This window comes from Anopheles moucheti, chromosome 2, assembly GCF_943734755.1.
Source record: "Anopheles moucheti chromosome 2, idAnoMoucSN_F20_07, whole genome shotgun sequence".
In the NCBI taxonomy this organism is placed as follows: Eukaryota; Metazoa; Arthropoda; class Insecta; order Diptera; family Culicidae; genus Anopheles; species Anopheles moucheti.
This window is the reverse complement of record NC_069140.1, coordinates 14,572,676-14,596,989: the sequence shown is the minus strand read 5'-3', so window position 1 is coordinate 14,596,989 and position 24,314 is coordinate 14,572,676. Positions and strand designations below refer to the sequence as shown.

Here is a 24,314-nt window from a genome sequence, read left to right as displayed (position 1 = left end):
TTTGACTTATCGTTTGATACAGTATGAAACAAAAGAAAAACACTGCGAGTCGTCATTTTTAAAATTGTTAAATTATTCTTCACATTTAGCTGTAATACGAGTATATACAAATATTAATCATTGTCCTGCTGCGCGTTAACTGCACCGCTATTGGCTCCAACGAGTGCGAGCAGCATTCAACGTTCATAGAAAATTTATTTTACGCTACGGTCATCCATTGCTCGTCCCGACTCTGGCGTTGCAATGGAAACAACGTTTGCATTCACTCTGCAGCCGTCCACTTAGTTTACTTAGGATGTTCAGTATTAGTAACTCTCACTGTTATTTATCGCATAATAAAGCAGCTCAGTGTATGTATCACTTGCGTTCGAACGAAAAGGCCACCGTTAAATTTTCCGTGCTTTAGTGTGATTGTAATTCTCATACGCGTGTACACTGTTGCTTTGTTTTTTTTTGTTTAATCAATTCTTATCACATTTTGCAACGGTGCGTTTGTGTGTGTGGTTTTTTTTTATACACCTTGCAATAGAAAACAAAACTCCGCGCGCACACAACGCATCCGTGCACTAAAACCTCTGGAGCCTCCGTCCGAATAATGATACGTTAACGATAAGATTTGGTTAGCGACACATAAAGGTTAATCAGGGGTAAATTAAGAATACCGCTCCGTCTAGGTAAAGGAATAAAATTAATATTACTCTAATCCGGCGCCTAGGTTCTTGCGTTCCTCGAAAGTCTGCCCATGCCTTTAACGTAACTGTTCATTGTGTTTAGTTTCGACGCAACGCCACGGGTGATGGTAGACTCGCACGGTAGTAAGATGACCAATCCGTCCATATTGAGTCCAGGCGATCAAAAAAGTTCCAAAGAAGACGACCGAACAGCAGCATCGCGTCACGAACATGAACTCTTCTGGTCCTTTGGTCGAAGGAGTGAGGTTGTATTGGCGAGGCAGTTATGACAAACTCCGCACATTCTCATGCATCTAGCGCGTGAAGTGTGCTCTTCAATCGCAGAATAACAACGTCCTTGGTAAACCGGTTGGTTGCGGAGGTGGTTCGTAATCGGAATGCAATCAGATATGCGCCCAAAGGAATTCGTGCTCTACCATCATAAGTTAAATGCATCAGTGAACCTCCACATTCGCTTGGATGCTTTCCCGGCCCTCTTTTAATCCCCAACCAACGCCATCAGGCTCTATCGGTGGTAGAACAGATCCAGCAGGCGGCTCTTGCGACCACCGGCCGTTGAAGCGCCGGACGATTGCTGCGACTGCTGCTGATGTTGCTGCGGTTTTGTACTAGACTCGATCAGCTTGTTTTTCATCTGCTCCTCGATTAGCTCGTGCATATCGATCTGCCACTGTTCGAGTTGCTGCAGCAACTCCACCTTCTGCTGGATCGCTTCCAGCAGCTGACTGTTGGCCTGCATGAGCTCGACACGGTTCTTCGCCAACTCAACCTCGGCCTTTGTACGTCGCTCGATAGCTGCGTCGCGATCCTTGCGCGCCTGTACAACCGTCTCGTCCTGTGCCAAACTCGAATGGGATGCATCTTCCCGGGCCTGGTTGCGCTCCTCGATCGTACTCTGCAGCTCCACCTCCCGCACCGATAGCTAAACGATAGAGAGAGAAAAGAGGAAGTAAGGAAGGCAGTTTTATCAAAAGACCCCACTGGAGATCACTATGGCAATACAAACGACCTCCCCACTCACTTTGCTTTCCAACTGCATAATGACATCGTTCTTTTTCTTCATCTCTTCCTCCTGGTCGATCAGCATCGATCGCGTCTGCTCAAACATTGTCTTGAACTGCATCGCGTCCAAGTTCATGATGATGTGCACGAGCTCGTCCGCGACGGCGGACAGCATGCCGCGACTGAACTTATCATTCACGGTCATGCTGGCGCTGGTTGCTTCCGTCACCGAGTTCGGGGCCGCCATCGATACGGACGCCATCGTGTTGTCCAGCGACGAGAAGGACATATCCGAGTGAAGACCTGCAAAAATAGGATTGGAGCGTTAATGGGTGCGCGAGTTCCACGTACGAGTGCGTGCCAGTTCTTCCCCCTACCTGAATCATCATCGTGATGAGTGCTGCGCAGTGTTTGGCATAGTGTCTTTAGCTGTTTGTACACCGACTGAGCCTCCTTGAGGACGAGATGACTGGCTTCGTCCTTCGTTCCGGGTCCCTCCTCCTCACCGTTCATCTCCTGCAGCAGCGAGGAATGGTGTTGCAGTTCGCCGTGCAACGAACGTTGCGAATCGAACGACTCCAGACGCTCACTGAGCGTCCCGTTCTCGCGCTCCAACCGATCGAGTGTCTGCACCGTCATCTGGTACTTGGTGTCCTGCTCCTTCGTGCTCCGCTCCAGGATGTGTATCCTTTCCGACGCTTCGTTCAGCGCGATCGACAGGTTCTCCCGCTCGTTCGCCGTCATGTGCAGCCGATTCTCCAGCTCATTTTTCTTCTCCAGTATTAGCCGCAGCTCGTTCTTCAAGCTCTCGAGACTGTTGACGTGGTCCTGTATGCTGAGCGTGCGGCGATTGCACTGCTCCTTGATCTCCTGCAACTGTGCCGTCAGCTGCAGCTCGGTTACGTTCGACTTTTGCAGCTCGTTCGACAGCCGCGTGTTTTGCGCGGTCAGCTCCTCGATCAGCATGTTCTTCTCCCGCTCCATCTGGCGCATGATTTGCTCCTGCGCTTCCAGCTTCTGCCGGAACTGCTTGATGTCGCCCTGCAGCTCCAGTATGATTGCCTCATTTTCGCTCGAGCTGATTTCCAACTGTCGCTTTAGGATGTACTTTTCCTGCTCCAAGTTCTGCAAAGAAGTGGGTTCGAAATCAATAAGGGGAAATTATTCACGAGGTCAGCACGGCGTTCATCGCCAAGGTGAAAATAGTCATTAGTATTTCCCCGGTCCCAACGGTAGCCCACCCGGTGGACCTTGTCTAGATCTGACCCACTCAGAACCGTGAGCGAACAAAGGTAACGGTATCGACCACTAATTTATCGTCAGTACACCAAACGGACCAACGTACCTAAATCTCGCAACCTAACTACAACGACACCTTCAGCCCTAAGACGTTAACCTCATCACACATTATTAGCCAACCTCCGGGGCCGGGCTGACGGCACCGATGGCGGCGACTAATTATCGCCCGGAATGCGCGTAAGAATCACGAAAAGCGTTCGGTGGGGGGCTACCTATTACAACAGCCTTGGCGGAACTTCAGGCCGCTTTCAGGCACGTTCATCATGCCACGAAAAGAACCATAAATCGTTCTTAACTAGACACAAACCGACCAACACAAACGCTGGGTGTGTGGAGTCGCTTGAACGTTTGAGCGAAGCAAACAATGGCCAGTGTAAGAAAAAAAGACAATTAGAACGACATAAATTCTGGCCCGATTTATGACTGACAGAAGTAAATCATACCTCTTCGACTGCTCTCCGCGCATCTTCCATCGCTGGAATGTCTGGAATTTCGTATTTCCATTAACGGGTTAGTTCCGGGCGAAGAGCCCGATTTTTGAAATTCCGCCCCAAAACACTGCTGGCGTGTAACATGTTAAGGTGTATTTTGCAAAAAAAAAAAACAATAATACACACACACGAATCCAGCAAACCTAACCGATCCAACTAGCAATTTGTCTAATTTCACCCACAAACCCAGAAAATACTGCTCTCGTCTGCCTCGGCGCTCGACGCCCAGCCCCGTCCGAATTGGCAACCAAATTGGTCCGAACAGACAAACGAAGATGATTGACCATTCGAGGGCATGCCAGCTGCAAATTAGATCTTTGCCACATCGATTGCCAACCGATGCTGTGTGAGTGTTGTGAGAAGCGATCACAACCGGCATCGATTTGTTGCGGATTCGCTTAAAGGAATCGTTTCAAGGGGAAAACTTTAATTAAGCCCTAATTAGAACATGAATTTGCAGCGTGCAACGCCAATGTTGGCCACGCGTGCCTAAAATCCGTTAGACGACCTCCGCCACAGCACAGCAGAAGATTTGACATCGACGGCAAGCTGCAACAAATCGATCGATCGTGCGATCGTTACGCAACATTTAGGTACATTGAGGGACGTAGGGATGTTTGGAAAAACTTTGGACGCAACTGGAGATTGCCACCGTACGGCACCGATACACAACAGCTAACAGGTTGCTACCACCAAAGCACGCAGTGCCTCACGGTGCGTTGTCGAAACCTTAATACGCCACCACCACGGCACGCATGAGATCGTACGAAATGCGATCGGATGTTTTTCGATCATAAAAGCTGATGATCCCGTGAAGATTAGGAGATTTGGATTATAGCCGTTTGCGCGCGTGATCGAATTTGAAATGGAAATTTAAAGCCTCATCAACTTCCAACGCCCGAACATATATCGCATATCAATCAACAGATGACGCTGTGCCACGCCTCTGTGTTCCAGCGGGCCTTTTTTATTTATCGTCTTGCACACACCAAACCGAAGTGAGGAAATGGTTAACAGGGGGGTACCAGGTTTCTGCTTCTCTGACCGCAATGACCAACGAGGTGTTGGTGTTGGTTGCCTATTTAGCTGGTGGCGTTTGAGTCATCAGTCCGGTCCGGTACGCGGATCTCACGGGCAACCGTCATCAGGTGGAGGAGGGTTAACGTCATCGGAGTTTGTTAAAATTGGCACGTTTGCGTGGGTGTTTTGAAGCTTGGAGCACCTTCAATTCGCCTTCCGGACCGATTCGATTGGGGACCATCCATACTTGGCCGTGGGACACATAATAATCCTCGAGTTCGAGTTCTGGTTGTTTGTTTTAGCTGTTTTAGCACCCCAATCGTTAAGCTTGTTTCTTTTTGTGCGAATGTATTTAAACGATTCGGAGTTCAATGTGTGGCATGAATTATTAGTAAATATTCAGATCATTTTGTAAACGAAAAAACAAAAAAACATGACGTCGGTGGGACGTGAAAGTTGTACTGAAGCCACTCTCCTTCACCGCGTGTGATGGGCGATGTAAAACAGCTCTTTTCCACACTCAGACGAGTGTGCATGTATAATCATGCCTGGTAATGCTGCCTGGTCTCCGTTTCTCCAAACACCGCGCCATAAACAGCTGTTAAAATATTTATCCACCATTCGCTAGCATGGAGTTGGGAAGGTTTTTTGTGTTAGGAAGGCTTTGTGGTACCATCGATAACGACCACCAGCAACACCAGCCAAGAACCATTGGTGTGTTATCACGTAAGTGTGGCCGGCTCTACCAACCCAACCGACCAACACATAACGATGCCATTGAACATGATAACCGATCGCAATCGGTTCGATCGCCGTACAGCAAAACAGAATAGTGCAGCCCAGTCGGTGCCATTGGGGCGTTTTTAATTGTTTACTGTTTGTGCGAATTATAGCTGCGTGCACGAATCGTGCACAGGAGCAGTCTTTTATTTCGTGCGTGTTATGCAACTCCACGTACCTCCGAGCGACCTCGATCGACCGAACGCCGTTTCGAGGCAACGGCGGCCCAGCCGGGTGTCGGGAGGGTTGGAAAAGATGCAAACAGCAAAATGAGGTTTCGAGGCGTTGAATTGAGCTGTTTACGGACATGCTGGTGAATAATTTTAGCAAATCGGGTCTTAATTATCTTCCCTACCTTAGGCCGCAATCGCACAGAATCCACCATTCGACTATCGCTAACGTTTGCGCCCGCCCGTTAGCGGTGCCGTTAGTGCTGAATGCAGAACAGATTTTTAAATTGTTCTCACTTTCAATTTCGCCCTAAAACAGGTAGCAAAAACCACGCGCACTCCAACTCCAATTCCGGAAAGGTTATTTTGGCCGTGGTTTCTCAAGTTTCCTCCACGACGACACGGCAAACAAGCTCTAATGGCTTCTTCGTCTCGTTTTTCTCGTTGCTTGTTGCCCGTTTGCTTTGGGGTGGAAAATGTCACCGAAATGTAACACCGCACCATCCGCACAACGCAACGCGCGCACTGTTTAACGGCAGATCGAGGCCATTAAATCGCTTATTCCTGCTGTAGACAGCGAGGCGTACAACGTGTAGCAGCAGTAAGTTTAGTGCCATCACAAGCTGCCGTTATGATGATTACGAACGATGATCATGATCGCAGAGACGATCGCTTTGTTGCTCGGTTAAATAAAAACAGTCAACAGGCGTACCTTTCTGCTCACCAAGGTGTGTGCGGTGTATTTTGAGGGGAGGGCACATTATAAGAATAATAGTAAATTGCTCCCGTTATGGATCACGGACGAAGGAATTAGACTGGAAAAAACAGCGTCAAATTAAACGCCGTTGTTGTCCCGGCTCGAAAGGACCTGCGTAAGGAAGGGAAAGCACAAAACGTTCAACTTTCTACGCACTTCGTTCGACATTTCGACAGGGACAAAAGGTCATAGCGTTTGATAAATGAGCGTCCTACAATGACCTACTTTTTTGGTCTATGACTAGTATTCTCGGCTGAAAGTCTATGGGAAATCTTCTGCGTGATTTGAAAATAGTGTTACAGTGCTGGGTGAATCTGATTCAAATTCATGACTTTATGAAAGAATCTTTTAAAAATAGGAAAAAAAACATTGGATCAATATAAACTATATACTAATATAACTAATATATGAACTGCTAATATAACAAATTTTGTTAGATCGATTTAGGCCAGAAGTCTTCCAATTTTTTAACCCACGGCTCATAATCTGAAGATCCCTGATCTACGCGATCAGTACAGTAGTAGTACAGTTCTTCTTCTTCTTCTTCTTCTTCTTCTTCTTCTTCTTCTTCTTCATCATCATCATCATCATCATCTTTTTCTTCTTCTTTATCAGAACAATAACCTCAAGAGGTCAAGGCCTGTCATTTCTGACTTTCTTTAACGTTATTTACCCGCAGCTGGATAATTAAGTCCTGCCTACGGGGGATTGGTCCGGATGGGATTTTGGTGCGATCCCTGTCTTGTGAAAACCGGCGCCGCTACCATCATGCCACAGGGCCGCTCCAGCTATTCATGTCATCATTGAGGAATAATGAATATTCGTGGACTTCATAAATCTTAGAGAACTTATTAATATTTTGAGAGACGACTAATGCCTCATACCTTTTCACGAAAGATTCCTTTGAATGACTCCTCCCAAAAAATTAATTAGACAAAACATTGTAGTGTTTTGATCACTTCCAGTTTGAAATTATTGCGACTTTGTGTCCCTTTTTTCCTTTGCCCTCATCTCTCTAAACAAAAAGCTACACCAAATTCTAAACCATTTTTAAATTCAACACACAGCCATCCCTCCGTTGTTAATCCCACTCAACCCAATTTGGACATGCTAAAAATAATTGTCGCCAGTCCAAACGCGGAAAGCTCGCACACCTGAGAGAACCGTTCATCACCATAGTGCTACTCATGGTCATGAAGTGCTAGTTTGAAGATTTATCTTTCCGGTACACCGTCCCAAGCTAGTGTCTGCACACTTTTGGGGCGCGTTCTCAGCCACGCATTAGAGCGACCGGGGATGGGATGCGAATCGAACGAAACAATCAATCCCCACCGCGAGTGAATGGGATAAAAGCATGCTTTTATCTAAAACACAGCCCCGACGAGTGCGGTTTGCCAGATTGGGCGATTTCGCTAGTGACCAACCGGGCGGGACCTCACACCGGAGGCGCGATTCAAGAAACAAATCATCGGGCTTATCTCGATTGGAAGTGCATTAATCTAAAGTACCCAAAACCGCGCCCGGTTTCGACCGATCCGAGGGGGTAAGGGTGGCCGCTTGGCTCATTTTCGTTGACATGCTGTTTAGCAGGGCGAGAAACAGATAAATGGTTTCACCTACGGCCCTTCTCACGATTTTGTATGTGTGTGTGGTCGTAACGAGAATATGACACGAATGCGAAGGAACGCCCTTCAACCGTGTGCGCGTGTGTCGGTTGTTCTTTTGCGGTGCGAAACCTTGTAGCACAAAATTGGTGAACTAACCGTGAACCCAGTGCGAGTGGTTCCGTACCCCTGTTCCGCTGTTCCCAGTCGTGTTACCCAGACCTGGAAAACACCAAGCATCGTGCGTGAGTCACTCTTCGCTACAAGGTCAACTAGGCTTCGGTCCACCATAGGCTTCGGTCCTATCGGTACCGAAGGAATTGTGCGAGAAATTTCCCGTACCTTTTGTGGCGCATTATGAATTCAATGCCACCGCTATCAATCACTCAACCATTTCCAGCAATTCCCGATCTTCGCGTACATGCGCACCAGAAAAAAAGAACAATTAAAACAAGGAACATCACTCCGCAGCAGGCGATCATAAAAAAAACCCGCTAGAATATTTTAACTCTTCGCAACAATGCAAACTCATTTTTCGGTTGGTTTTTGTTCGCGTTCTATTGAAACGTGAGTTCACTACCGACTCAAGGTTAGTTAATAATCCCTAACATACAGCTCAACCTAACTTGCAAATACGTTCGTCGCCTAACCGAGCCGAGCATTGAAGTCTTTCGTTCGATCGTCGGTCGATCCTGGTATGACTCACCGTTGCTCACGCTCTTTTGCACTCGATGAGGTCAGCCTCTCGCATCCTGACTACACGGCATTGAGCGTTACCCTTCTGAGCAATCATCGCACATTTGACTTTTTGTCTTTTGTCGATCCCAACCCCCAAAGCGATCATTCAGCGATCGCGAATCCCTTTCGTCATACCGATTTTCATGCCGCCTTGCGGGTGCGCAAATAATCATCCGGTGCTCCCATCATCATCAGCCGCCGCTTTTGCATAATCTTTTCTGTAAATACGCAAAACACAATCGGGCACTGGTGGCAGATGAAGTCATGCGAAATAGCACCGACTTTGTCATCGCAGTGCTCGCGAGCGCGTCGATTATCCCTCCCGGCTTTCTAGTATATCGATCGTAATATTTGCGACGGGAAGCAAAACGGTAATGTGGGGGGGGGGGGGGGCGTGAGGCCGCCGTGGAGTGCTTTCGTTAACGCCGCAACTCTAATTACAGGCACTCGGTGAGCGCTTTTGCTAAGTATACAGTCTGTAACCGTCGCTCATATACATTTATGTGCGTTTCGTATAGAAAACCCTCCCTCTCCCGGGAGGTGTCTCCCGTGCTGCAACTGGAGCGACTTCGCGGGAGGTGTGAGGCTGAATTATTTAGCTAATGACTCAATGGCGCATAACGTCATCCATCCGTTCCGTTTGTTCCTCCATCGATCCAACGGCGAACAATTCCTTCAAAACCTTTGCAATATCAATCACTTACCTCGTCTTCTCGTTTTGGTCACCTTTTGCCACTCCACCTGCTTTTCCGACTGACCACCCGACTGACTGACCACCCGCCTTACGGACACCTGGCCCCTCACGCTCGAAAATTGCTGTGTTCCAAACGCTGTGTTCAATGACCAGCAGTCGATTTGGTTGTTTGGTTTCTCGCTCCGGAGGTGCAATTTATCGATTTACTGCATTTGTGGCCTCGGCTTACGAAGCCGGCCCGGAGGGGGGAGGACAGTGTTTGATTGGGGCCGGCGAGAGTTGGCGTAATTCGCGGATTACCTTTAATTCCCCTCCAGCGTGTGAGCGTATTTATTTGAACAATCTTCTCGGGCTTCCTTGGGGCATGGCCGTTCGACATAAGTGCGGCTAACCTTGTCGGATTGGTCGGAACGATCACGGTGATAGGGAGACCCGGTGCGACAGGGAGGGCTGATCTCACCCGTATTAGTGAGCGACGGTACGCGGCCATGCCGAATGCTAAGCATGTCCCAATGATCGATTCTCCATTCTCGCTTTATTCTGGGTTCTCCCCCATTCCGAACGAAACACGTAGCCATACGTAATTAAACTTCCAATCGCTTATGCCTCCCTCCAAATGGAGTCACACTGCAACAAAGCCGTCACTGAGCGAACGGTTTTGGGAGAACTTTAATTAAATTATCCAACATTAGTGAATGTCCACACACGGCACACGAAACGCTGATAGCACATGTGCGGCCACAGTGCTGCAACGTGACCCGCGTCCAACGGTGCCGCCGTCAGCTTTCGCTTAGAACGACCCATTTTCTTCCAGCTTTAGGTCGTGACGTTCGCGAACGTACCGAAAAGGTCACCCTGTTCAACCTGGGGATAGCTAAACTTTGCGCGCCTTCTAACCGATTTCCTTCACCAAACAAGACCAGCCCAACGCGGGCAAGATCCATTTCGCGTACCATGTTCATTGCATATTCTTCGGCACAAAAAACCAGTTTCCAATCGTTTTTTTTGCTCTCACGATCGACCATAATCGACCGCAAGTAGGAGGTTAATGTGTGTGCTGTTTGTGCTCCCACTCAAACGTGTACCACGATAAAAGTAACTGAGCACCGACACTCTGGATCGGTTGACCACACCACACCACAGTCAGAAGGGATGCCGTTCCATTGCGGATATGCGATCGATCCTTTCACTTTGCTGAAAGAACGCAACGGCCCTTATACCAGCGTAATGGTAGCGAGTTCCTTACTTCATACTCCATGCTAAGGGTGAATATTCGAAGTTATTCTTGCTTTGGTTCCGAAATCTTTCATATTACTCTCAGAGTTTCTCTTCAAAATCGCCCCATCGAAGTAGCCATTGCAAAACGTAAACCACCATTACTTCCTTCAGAGCTGTCAGCTGTCTACTGTCGGAACTTTTCAAGGGCGACGGGTTTGAAGCGCAGACAGATTTGATCTACATAACGCTGGCATTTGGATATGAAAGGGGTTTCCTCTCAGAGTGAGCCGCTTGGGGACCCGTTAATGGGCAGAGGAAATCATAATTTATAGAAATGGTTATTGATTAAACCCATTACTAAAGAAGCGACATTTCACGATTTACATTCGCGTAAAAGGCCTTCGAAACTACACCAGTTGTAGATTTGCTCCGTTTGCATGAGAACTCCCAGACATGTTGAAAAGACGCTATGGAACACAGATAACCCGAACGAGAAGGTTAGCTCATTTCCAATAAATAAAGGCGTATAGTAACGTAGCGTAACGTAGCGTAACGTAATAAAACGTATAGTCCACTGATTAAAGGTTATGATTCATAAGCTAAGTTTGTCGCAGCTCAAAATACATTTCACTGAAGTGATCAATCCGGGAAGCAAACTTAAAAGAGCTATCGCTGCTCTATATAACTCTTTGGCAAACCACTTTAAATGAAGTGCTTCAATGAGCTCTCTCAACCAAACCAACAAAATCCCACAAAATCCCTTCGCCCCGAGCGCCGATGAACTTACCTCCACTTTTGCCGAGTAATCGTCGATCAGCTTTTCCTGGTTCTTCTTCAGTTCCTCATTTTTCTCCAACAGTGCCTTGCCGAGTTCGGCGGCCAGCAGCAGATCGGCCTCCTTCTGGTGCAGCTGCGCCCACACGTCCTTTTCCATGAGCTGACCACTGTCGGGTGGCCGGGTTTCCATCTCTAGGATGTAGTCCTCGAGGGTGGGCTTCAATTTGCTGTGCGCATCCATGTGCGGATATGAAATTGACGATCGAGCGGTTTGAGCGTACGATTAGAGGCCACTCTTGCGTGTGTGGGAAACGGAAACAGTTTCGGTCGATTGTTACAGGGGGATCGACAGAATGTTCTGCGCACTTGCGGCAGTAGCCACTGTCGCGGACTAAAGATTCCGCAAAACTTGCTCAGCAAACGTACAAAGCGATAGTGATGGTGGTTAGAGAGAAGGAGCTTAGTACTAGTAGTGGTAGTAGTGGTAATAGTAGCGTAGTAGGTTTTAAGGCGATGATGAATAGTACAGGTTTAGCGGTATGGACACGCGGACGGGTTAGCTGTGCACAATTTTCCTATTATTATCCTTAGCCGATGATGATCGATGAACGCGGCTGTTTGTGTTAGCGTATCGTCTTGGGACAGCATCAAGCATCGCTTCTAAGGGTAAACAACACTGAACACGAAACTCTGCCACACTTGCCACCACACTCGGAACCGTCCGTCTTTGGCCGTTTTGCACACGCTGTTACGTTACATCTGGTGCCGCGTTGCCACCGGGCTTCGCACTGCACTGCACGGTTGCACACTCCGCATCATCGCATCCATGCGTCATAACGGTTCACTCGCATCAAACACGATGGCAGTTTCAAGGAATTGCTCAAATTGTGTTGGTGATCACTACCACCGAAAGGGGACGCAATTTTGTACACACTACCTGACAACGGACACAAAGGGGGAGAGGGATTCGTTAAAACGACAAAAAAAAACTGCGTTTAATCAAACTCACATCACCACCAGAAAGCGGAAAAATCCATCCCACAAACCACACGACTTCTCTTCGTTTATCGTACAAGCCGGATACCTGGATCACAAATTTATGATAAAATAATGCTGATAATGATGCTCGAGGGGGGGGAAAAATATGGAAAAAACCACCCTTATTTCGATAAGCCACTCAGAAAGCCTCCCTCAGTCAGTAGGTAATAAATATAAGACCCGCCCGAGATTCAGTGCAAAAATATTTACAGTTGGAAGCAACAAACACTTTACAGACAATGAAAGCAGCAGCAACAAAAAAAAATCCGGTCGAAATTAAAGCTACCTTTTTTGTATAATTCGAACGCGCATGAATAATGCATCTTTTCTCTTTCGTGCCATACAAATTCACAAACCATTACCGATGCCATTTTTTTTTTAAACTCATATATGTTCAGGTGTTTTGCTTCATGATTAATGAATTGCTAGAATCAATCACACCGAACAAATCGGTCTTGTACTTGTAAAACACCATTCACCACACTTTTGAAAGAAAGTTCGCCATTCCCCCCCGGTTGGAATGTCATGTCAAGCTGCTTGTGGTTTTTTTTTTGCAATTCCAATGAACTTAACCTTCGCACCAAGAGAAAACCTAACACCTCTTCGACGACCTATTCGTAACGGCACAGTAGCAAACAAGCATCGGGCAGAAACAAACAAAAAAAAGGGAAACGGCACATAAAGCATCGGAAAAGCGTTACGCGGTAGCTTAAGGTATTCAAAAGTATTGCAGGCAAGGAAAGCACTTTCCGAAAAAGAGAGAAAAATCACACCAAATTCACGCACGAGAATGTTGGTGCGCAAAAATTGGCGTCGGGGGTGTGGGAAAAGGATTGGATGTTTCCCCCTTTTTCTTTCGCTTTTCCTGCATCACCTCCGATTGTGTCAGTGTCCGGCAGCTGGGCAACGGAAAAAATTGAAAGCTGCAAATTTTTTATGGCTTTGTTTCATTAAACTCCACCTCGCTCCTTGCACTTCGTCTTACGGCGTCTTCGTCATCGATGAAATCGGAAGCGTTCGTTCAAGAATAATGGAATAAATCCGTGACCACGGATGTACGGTTTTTTGGACGAAAAGAAAATCCCCGTTGCAAAAAAAACAGTAAAAGTGCTTCCTTCCCTGCACATCTTTCCGCCACAAGTCAAAAAACGGGGAAAGAGGCAATAGCAAAAAAAAAACAGACGGACTCCAACAGATGCTGTGACACCCTGCGAGCGTCGAGATCGTGATCGTCGGTTGATCGTGAACGACGCACTGAGCGAGGGAAGGTGGGCAACACATCATCATCATTGTTGTATTGCACCAGTGAGTCAGCACAAAGGAAGTCGTTTGTAAATCGTTCATACCCGGTGTGCACGGGCCACCCGTCGTTACGGATTGTCTAACGGTCTGCTTGGTTGAGGCTCGAATCGAGGATCACGCTGCGGCTTGGAGAGTCGGTCTTGTGAAACACGATCAACCAACGAAAAAAAAAAACAATCCACCGAAGTAATTCAATTGAACTCGCGGCTTACCTAACGGTTTTTGGTAAATCCACCACACTGTGTGCGACTGTTATGGTAGTTATCAAATTAAGGCTCTCTAACTAGGAAAGGAGAGGCAAAAGCGCCCACGAATCATCCACCACCGAGAGAGTTTTTGCTGGACTCGGTGCGAGACATTTGCCTTATTTTTTCTGAGTTTTCTTTACTGGAAAGATCATTTCATTTCAGCAGATCACCGACAATTTCCATGCTCCAATTTACCATTTAGTGCACAGCGTTACCAAAACACTTCTACCGATCGAAACGCACTGGTGGGTAAACGTTGTGTAATTCTTACCCAAAAAGAAGAGAGAAAATAAAACCGCACACAGCGCGCTAATTGGCCCAATTGCAAGCAAAAGCCGGTATTGTCGGTACTGTACTGGAATAAACAGAATTTTCCAAAACAAATTTCAACATACACACAAAAAAGTGGATCGTAGATAAAGCTAACACCTTTCTAACTAGCTGCCCACCGCTTGAGGGGGATAATTAAAATGCAACAAACTGTAATTTAGAAACAAAATAGCTTTGCTTTTGCGCTACGGTATAATTTAACCGCAACCCACCGCGTTTGAGCACAATCGAAGAACCATAAAGATTTTATCAATCGCTTTATTGTGGTAGATTTGCAAAGAAATAATCATTATGAGAAATGCACACGCGCAAGGAAAATACTTTAACGTGGCGTTACCGTCCGATACGCGATCACTTTATGTAATGGCCTCCCGCCCCTTCGCTGGTTCATTTAGCAAACGCAGGTCGATCTGTATCTTGACGTTCATCGGAAAACCAAGGAAATGGGGTTCATTTCTTTTTCGCGCATGTGCGCGGAAGAGTGGCGCAAAGATCTAATCGTGGTGAGAAATCAGTCGTCAAAATCAGTTTCGTATCAAAAATGCAAACAAAAACAATCACGCTACAAAAATGTATAAGAGCGTCACCCACATTTTGGGTGACGGAGCTTTCAGCGTCACCCAAAATGTGGGTGACGCGGTATAAAAAAAACATGCTAAGCTCTGTTGTATCCTGTTGTACGCTTTCCCTGATAAAAGCCTCTGATGTGGATGGTTTAAATGTGTAAATAGTTCCATCTGCCATGATGGAAAAATCATCACCCACCCCAAAAATGACCGGAAGACGGTGATGTTTTTTTGGTTTTTTTTTTGTATGAAGAGAAGCGGAAAAAACCGCCCTGCCAGTGTGAAAAGAAACACAAAAATATTGTTAAAATAACAATAACAATAATAACGATTCGGCTAAGCGCGAAATAAATACCGTTTGCCCTCATCAACGCGTGGACTTCACGGTAAGGCACACACTTGGCTGGGCCACCTTAGCTAACTGTGTATGAGCGGTTCGTTGTGTTGTTGCACCCCTGCTGCTGCTGCTACTGCTGCTGGATTTCACCCGCACTCGAAACAGACAAAGTGAACGAAGACAGCACCCGGGGCATCACTCGTCTTCGGATGACTCAACTGGTGGTGGAAGCTTTTATTTATAGGTGAACCAATCGGAGTAGTTCCGCTTTGGCGTTCCGCGACCACGCCGTAGCAACTTTCGCCCGGTCTACCGTGCTTGACGGCAAAGCGCACAAAAACAACCCTAAATCAATGGCCCAAAGCGAAGGTGTTGGATCGATGCGTGGCTCACACAGGGGGGTGTTCTACCACTGCCACAGATGCCGCGTACCACCTGACGCTGACTCACGACACTGGGGCGAAACATTTAATTTTGCCGCTTATCATTGCCCGTTTGAAGGCAACAAACCGCGAGCTAACACGTACACATTACCGTTTTACCGTGCCGTATCTTATCACGCTTTGTGGCACGAGATAAAGAAAGTGTGGCCCCGCGGAACCTGATACATCCAATAAATTGTATTTTACAGGATGAAATTAGCTCGCTGCCTTCCAGCTTCAGGTGACACTGCACCACTTGAGCGTTAGCAATCGATCAAATGCGACGCAGTTCAATGTCAACCAAATATGACATGCGAAGCCGTTCTTCCCGCACACGGAGCACGATGATTAAGTAATGGCGACAACCAACAGGCCAATGTACTTGCGAGTTGTCTGCTCATCGGCCGGTCGATGGTGATGACCACACGATACCTTCTCGGACGAGCGAGTTGACCACGAAAGCGAAAAGATCGCATCGTAACGATTACACAGTCCACCCCCAGACTTCGATCGCGCTCGCGGTGTTGAGGGTAGAAACGAAGGAGGAAAAGATGGATATCTCTACAATCGATAAACTTTAGAGCTGTTTGGGACACACGGACACACAAAAAAAACACAAGGGAGAGTTTAAATAAAAAGCGAACACCGGACACATGGGCATAAAGTTGATGAGTTAGATGCATTCTAATGATTGGCTCGTTCACCCGGTGGCCCCTGTTGAACGATAATTTCCGTTTTGAACCCAAACTGGATTGCTTCCTGGATGAATAATTTAGTGCGGGTTTTTGTTACCCGTCTTCAACTGGCACGCCAAGTGAGTTTAATATTTTTGTGAACTTTATGGTGCGCCATGTGTGTGTGCTTTTTGTTTGTTTGTTTTTTACAGCCGAAAAACCTCTACGAAGATAATTCATGAAGTATCGTTTTCGCATGAGTGACTTTCGAAAATCGATCGCCGGTCGTTGCAAAGACCGACTGGGCGACGTTGACCTAATTCCGTATCGACCGCGTATAGCCAGATAGGAAAATTGCACGAACGGTCTGGAAAATCTGCCTACTAAGGGGAAGAAAATTCCACCAAACGAGCGAACTCATACCTCGCCATACCCGAAAGCCCCAAGGCATGAAATTGAAACTTCAAATGTCAACAATAAAAAAAAACCCCCCGCACCAAAAAGGGAAGTGATAATGACGGTGATCGAACTGAATATTGGAAGGTTTGGCGGTTTGGTGAAGCTTGAAATACAAACGGCACACAGCACAGCCCGAAAACCAAAACAAACGTCGACAAAACAACACCCAAAAGGCAACAGCCAGGAAAGTCAATTTCCCTCACTGAGAGACCTTCGAAAAATTCGATTGTCTTTGCCGTGGTGTGGCGCTTGCGGTCAGCCAGCAGCGCCCCCTATTGCCCGACGGTTCGCGATTGGTTGCAACCCCCAGCCAAAGGTTGACCTCAAACAGGCATGGTGGCGGCGTGAGATCAGGTTGACACCGATGAGCTGCAAAACCGATTGTATTTTCGCGTCGGAAAAGCTACGTTACGAGCCACCACACAGCAGCGCCGTTTGTTTAATTATTTTGTGCACGGTTTGATTACACGGGCTACACTTTCAATGGCGAAGGAAAGTATTTTATTTTTGCTTTCATTAATTGGGCTTTTGCTCATTACAAACTCAAACCTTACCTTACCGAAAGGAGCACTCATTCCGCACAATAATAGTGTTAATTTACTATATCTCTCAATCAAACAATGCAGCAAAGTGCTCTTGACTCGATAAAATTTTGATGTTTGCCGTTTTCTTGCCACAACATCGCTTTAGTTAATATGATCGATAAGTCCTTCATCTGTATTTGATAACACAGCCAATAAAGACTTAAGCAAGGGTCGTGTCAAAGAATGACTCGAGAGGCACTTTCATTGAAATTTGCTAATTATTGAGAAGTTTTCTTGTGCTTCAGTGGCATTAGAATCTCAAGAGGTCTAAGTCGGCCATTTTAAAATTTCTTTGACTTTATTTAGCAATAGTTGGGTATTACATTCATTAGAATCTTCGAATAAATTAGAGGCATTGTTGAAATTTCCCTGAAAACTATGAGATCTTGGGATCTTTCTAAATCCGATGCGTTCGGTTGTCTCGGTAGGACTGAATTTTGAACAACTTCGCATATAATGTTCGATATACTCTGAAGATTCACCAAGCAGTATCTAAATTTAAGTATTAAATTCCATATTTTAATCATTTTTAAAACTTATTCGTGGTGTATTTTTGTGACAATTTGTCTCATTGCCCCGAAAAGTTTGCCGATCACTGACCTCTACAATAAAGAGAAATAAACGACGATCGTCTGTCGCATGAGTTTGTCGTGGATCGTTTCCGATCCCCAATTCACATCGCTATGGTGTGATTAATTTGCCCTTTTTTGTAGGAATGTTTGACGACATCCCGAAGTTTACTCCTCTCCTGTCGCCTGTCGGAAAGTTACCAAACTTTGTAACCCCCTTATGGTCAGCTGAGGCCAAGGACACACGAGCAAAGCCTCTTTCCATCCGCGTGGTAAGCGGCACACACGCGCGCAAGTTGTCTCGGTCGTCCAGTAATGGCCTCGAAACCGTCATGCCACGAGACGTACCCCCGTAACGGGGTGGCATATCGTGACCATAAGCACAGATACACACATGCTCGGCCAAACGCACCAAAAGACAAGTCATGAAATTTTCAACGTTACACACGTAACACCACACCACACAAGCCGTCAGATGCGTCAGCTGGAATCGGTGGCGTTTGGTGGCGTTTGGTGAGAAGCTTTCGCCTCTTCGCATCTTCGAAAGTGATGCACCCTTGCGCCAAGTCACCTCCAATATTTTACGCACACCACACCTCGCAATGGGCGGTGAAAATGTACAAAATCACTCTCATGTTTGCCCTTTGCTTTCATCATTTTCCATGGCCCATTCGCTAGGGTGTAGGTAGGTAGGAACGCATTTTCGCGAGCTCCAATTTGGAGGTTGCCAAACGGCACAAAAGGATCCGTGGTGGATCATTCCCTTGAAATCACATGGGCCTTTCGTTTTGGCCACGAAAAAAGCATTACCTTCGCAGCTTTGTGTGCATTCACACAACAAGACGAGACACATGCAAAGCCACGGCCAGACAAACAATTCAATCACGTTCTTGCCAGCTGCAGCCCATCGCGTCGATGGGGATTTATTTACCAAAAACAAGAAGCTCCCGTGTGGAAACGTGCTCATCAAACATCAACTACCGGCTAAGATGCACTTGCCATTCCGATGGACTTACTCCACCGTTTCACATCACCGCCCGTCGAAACTGATCAAAGATCCGTCGGATTTGCATCACTCAGCGCCAAACAACACCGCCAAACGGCGTCACCGGGTGACTTCATCGTAATTCATCCCTTAATTGTGTACACACCGTTTGCAGCTTTTTCGTGGGCTGACCATTTCATTAAAGGGCGCCAAGACACGCCACCCGCCACGCTTGCGGAACATGACACCTCCGCCTTATTGCAGGAAATTCCCTCATCGTGATGGACACGGATGGTAGTAATGTGGCGTTTGCATGTTTGCACACGGTGGGTTCTGTTTGTTTGTTTGTGAATCCCCCCAGACCACCCCCAACACCGTTTGGCCGCCATGAATTTATCGATCAAATGTTTTTCCTCTTCGAGCACAGGGTTCCTATCGAACACCTTCAGCATGGTTGCGCTCCGACGGGGCCCCCCCACATTGCGGGGCAAGGTTGCTCCACGACTGCCGCCACACACTGCATTGTAAACTCACGTGCTCCAATAAACGACAGTACGGTACACGAAGGATGTGCATTTCATTCCTTCGCTGTGCGCGTGTTGTTGCTGCTGGTATTTAATTTCTCCACGGACCATTTTTCTTCTTTATTTTGCTTTGCTTTTTTGGCCATTTTACGGGCCTATTGCGTACCGCTTTTGCTTACTATGCTTCTGTTGCGTTTTGCACAGTTCTTCTGTTGCACACGGTAAGTGAATTTTCCTCTTTTTTCCACGCACACATACATACACACAGACACGCTTGCACCTCGTTTTACAATCGATTTTCGGGTTCACTGTATTTTCCAGCAAAACAAAAAAACATCCACTAAACGACGCGGTGCTTTATGCTTCGAGTAAGGAACTCAAAGTACGAGTGAGCAGAAGGAGGGCATCGTGTTTCGGAGGTTGGTCACTTCCTTTTTTTTCGTGTGTGCTTTTGCCATGTTCCTGCCGTTGCTGTTATTTGTTGCTAATCTATTTAATTGGCCCTTTGCCGCCGAACGGTTGAGAAACTGGCTAGCCCTTCCACTTGGGCCAGGTCTTTTCCAGGCCTGGCAGGCCACTAAGGTGAAGTAAAGTTGCGTGTGCGAACAACACCACCGAACAAACAAAACACGCGAACCAATGAGAGGCGAACGAAAGAAAGAAAGCGAAAAGCTGTGCTTAAAAAAGCTTAAAAATCGAAGAAGACAAACGCATTTTTCGGCTGATTGGTAGTAGCAGTAACGGGGAAGAATGGAGGATGGAGGGCGGTACGACGTTGTGGTTCGATCTTCGCCCAAACAACACCTCACCGCAGCCTCCTGAAATCGAACCGAACCGAACACGTTTTGAGCGATTTTTCCTGCGGTTTATCACACAAAGAAGTGGGTCGCGCAAACCGAATGAAACTCGATCACAAACGAATACTTATTGGCGCGTACTGTACACACACACACTCACACATACACACACATGCACACAAACGAGCTAAAAGCACATCGGAATGATCGACAAACACGGATGGCGGGGAAACACTTGCGTGGTGATGGCGTGGTTTGGCATGATGTGGAAGGAATCGATGACCAGGAAATTATGAGCGTTACTTGAGACAATGCATGTTTTGTTACAACAGAAAAAACACCCTCTGCATATTTTTTTTTTATTTGCTTAAGCATCATAAAATTTTCAACAATCACCTCTAAATGTTCTGTTTTCTGCGACGGTATCGAAGGTCCACCACACTACTTGGACCAGCACTATTTTTGCGGTTCACAGTCAAACACGCTCCTTGGCAACGCGCGCGATACACAACGCCACACAAAACACGCACTGAGACGCTGCGCAAACGAGCACCAGTACGGGATGCCGCAAAGGGGTTGCGAAGAAAAAAACTACACCCCGACTGACTAACCACGCGCAGTAACAACAGCAACCACAACAACAACAACAAACTCGTCTCGACGTTAGGCTCTTCGGACGTGCTCCCTGCAAAGCCTACTCTGATACTGAGAGTGGAGAAAATAGACAACAATACGCAAAGGTCCCCTCGAATACGCAATGGGGTTGGTGCTCCCACCCGAATCTTTGCGGTCGCCAGGTGAGTTTATGAGCGGATTGAGCGAAAAGTCAGGGGTCGGCAAACCGTGCACGAACGAGGCCAGACAATAAACGAAAAGCATTGAAACCGTGAGCCAGATACTCCAAACAAGCTCAAACATATAAAAAAAAAACCCGAATACGGTGATGTTATGCAGTTATATTAATAATATGGTAATACATTTTCCAATGTAATACGGCAATTTTCCAATAATGTAAAGGCACCTCGGTATATGGATTTCGTAAATTTCGAATCGAAGGACCGGTAATATCTTTAATATCAAGAAATATATTACTAAATTGGATGTTCACATGTCGAAGCGTCAATTTTCGTCAACTTTGTCAGCATTACATCAAATCAAATAAATTATTCCCTGGCGGTGGAGGTGCCCGGTGGTCTATTTGGTAGGCGATTCGGTTCCACAAGACAGTATCGGTACAAAATCCCATCCGGACTAATCTTCCGTACCCAGTAACGGGTAAATACAGTTAAAGAAATCCAGAAATAAGAGGCCCATACCTAGACTATGTCGTTATGCCAAGATTTAAAAAATGCCCGTTGTCGCGGGTCGGATTAAATCGTTTGCCAACCCCTGGCACAGAAGGTTACGTGTGAGAGACTATCGAGCGTAACGTGGGTTTTCACCATTTGTTTTCGGCTTTTCAGCAACGCGTGAGTTTGAGAGCCTGCGAGCTAGGGGTGTTCGCTCCGGTGAGAATCTACCGTAGCTCACTACCGCGGATGAAATGATGCCGGTCACGAAACGAGCTAGGGGTTGGTGGATAGTTCCGCATTTCAGCATACATTCTGCACTCTCTCGATGTTACTCTCGGACGTTCTATCAAACACACCTTAACACAGCCATGCTAATGATACGACTTCCATAAATTATGTCAATCTTTCGGCGAGTGTGGATTTGAAAGGTTTTCAAAGCGGGTTCGTCGCTTAACGCCACTTTACACGAGACGAGACGAGGCCAATTCATTTCTGCTGCTGAACCATACCATTTTCGATCGTTTTGCATTCGATCGGTCACACGTAACTGCCTGAGGGGAATTTCACCACCTGAAAACATCCCCTTTGATGGCTGACGTCCGACAAACACCACCCGGGAACGGGAAACTAACCCAAAGAGGTTCTTTGTTTTCATGCGAGCGAACGGGCTCGCCCGGTTTACGCATTTGGCGAGATCCAATTAGCGAAATAGCTTAGTACTACGCCAACATCCTACGGACGCCACAATATTTACCGTGTCCCGACCCGGAACACACGAGTATCACACAAAACTGGAACGGAAGAATGAGCTTAATGTTTTGGCTGGAAGTCACGTCGTTCGTTGCTATGACGACGCACCAAGGTATCGCCGCCCGTTTATACTATGGTCGCGATTGTGTTATGGTAACGTTTTGTTGAATTGCTACTTGGTGGAGTTTTTATTATTACCCTGCCCAAAATACCAACTCGTTGTATTTTTATCGATTCAAAACCTTCAAAAATCCCATCATATTGATTTTTCTTTTAGGTCGTTGTTGCTTCCCTCCATTGCATGCCAATGGCTATATAATCTCGTTTCACGGGTGAATAACTTCGAGTTCTAAGCCCTACCAAAAACGCTCCGAAACCGTGGATGTTTTGCTTCAAAAATTTCATCACACGCGTCAACTTCACGGTGTTCCACTGTGAATGCGGTCAGCCCCGAAACAGCGATCACCATACAACTTCATAGAATCGGTTCTACGTGACCAAGCATACTTCTGCGATGACCAGAAGCCTTCAGGAACAGATGCTGAAAAATGGCTACTCCTACCGGCGCCGTACGTACGAACGTGCCCATAATGATCGTCGAAAACAAAAACCCGTTTTGCGAACGAGCGGCATGATGCTGGATTGTTCTTTAGCGCCGGTCGGAATGAGAAGGACGGAAATGGCAGCAAAATCCACCACAAATACAGGTCCCCCACCTGTATCATGAGAAAAAAAAACCGCTGAAACCACGCTGCCGAAGAAGAAATAAAAACCATTCTGCTGATTGAACCACGCTTATGCTGTGGCGGTTTTTTGTTTCACCTTGACGTGGAAACTGTGGTCCATTGACGTGACATCGGAATTGAACGATTTTCACAGCCCGCCACGGTGCGATGGACGGTTTGCGTGAGCATTTGGTTTTCACGGATCACGCACGTCCCGTCTGGTGGCATTTCCGTTGTGGGTAGGTCAACTATCTTCGAAACCCGCCGGGGGGAAGATCACATTACGGCGATCGTAGACCTTCATCAATCTCCCGATCATAATTGTTTGTTTCTTCTAGCGCTCGGTGTGGCCCTCTGTCACCATTACATGCCAATTCTCGTCGCTTGCGTAAATGTGCTCCCTTTGCCCAAATTCAGGGCCAAACGACCGTGGCGATCTTATACCATCCCAAAGCACCATGCAACCATGTGATCATCATCCAACCAGGCCACCACCGTTAGATACCAGCGACTAATCGGTGAATCTACAACCATTGTGATGTGCACGCGGATAGTTACGCAGTGGAGCTTTGTTTCCCATTTGCGTATGGCGTTCAGCAACAGGTGAAATCTGCATTTCACAATTCTTTCCACACGTACACACACACACAAACGCTCGCGAACTTTAGCCGAGTGTTGTATTCGTACGCATTGTTTAGGGTTGACACCGCCACACGCGACGTACGCAGAAGAACGAAAAAGAAAAACAAGCATTAGTTGATTGTTTTCCCTGTTTTATTTGTGCGGAATTGAAATGTTTCACTTTTCCCAGCTGCAAACAAACGTTACGGGGAAATGACATTTTCAATTCTAATTTCCCAAAAATGTTACATCGTTCCCCCGGCCTTACGAAGCCGAAGTGGACGTGATTGCAAAAAGTGCTTCTTTGTGGTATAATTTATTGCCCATTTCAACATGTTTTTTGACGCTTTTAGACGAATTTGTCGGTGAGGTTGTATTCTAATTTCATAATTGGTATTAGCAGTCGATATGGTTTAGGCCAGTGGTTACATCCATTCTGGCTCTTCGTCTAAAAGTCTGCCTCTCTGAAAACTGCTCCAAACTTTCAGAATTTTTACCACAAATGGAAGCTGCATTAAAACGTTATTGCTGGCTCTCATGATAATTTTAAAATTATCTAATTTTACAAATATTTGAAATTTCCTTAAAAACATGACATCTTTGTGCATCCCTTGCCTACTGTGGTTTCGGTTACTAGATGCTTGTGCCATACTACAGTGCGTCCCAAAAAGGTAGTCACACCCACTTTTCTCACCCATCTGGTGGCAAGATGCAGCAAGGGATGATTATCAATAATTTTACATACGTTTTGTGAATGAATTAATAATTTTCATAAAAAAGCGGAAAATAAAGCACAAATAACTGAAGGAACAGAAACCAATAGTCTCACTAAAGTCTTTAATAGAATGC

General features: G+C 46.5%; 1 protein-coding gene across 2 annotated transcripts; it reads right to left on the bottom strand.

Annotated features, from left to right (window-relative positions):
* Positions 1 to 93: 93 nt before the first annotated feature.
* On the bottom strand, positions 94 to 20,659 carry LOC128309890 (bicaudal D-related protein homolog). 2 transcript variants are annotated; one of them, XM_053046386.1, is made up of 5 exons: positions 20,474 to 20,659; positions 11,253 to 11,469; positions 2,072 to 2,819; positions 1,714 to 1,997; positions 94 to 1,614 (listed from the first exon to the last, which is right to left on the bottom strand). In XM_053046386.1, exons 2-5 carry the CDS (start codon positions 11,430 to 11,432, stop codon positions 1,198 to 1,200), a joined length of 1,629 nt encoding a protein of 542 aa, XP_052902346.1. In that variant the 5' UTR covers positions 11,433 to 11,469; positions 20,474 to 20,659; the 3' UTR covers positions 94 to 1,197. The 2 variants fall into 2 exon arrangements, with proteins under 2 accessions (XP_052902346.1, XP_052902345.1); XM_053046385.1 differs by lacking the exon at positions 20,474 to 20,659 and having other exon boundaries at positions 11,253 to 11,609.
* Between the last annotated feature and the right edge of the window lie 3,655 nt (positions 20,660 to 24,314).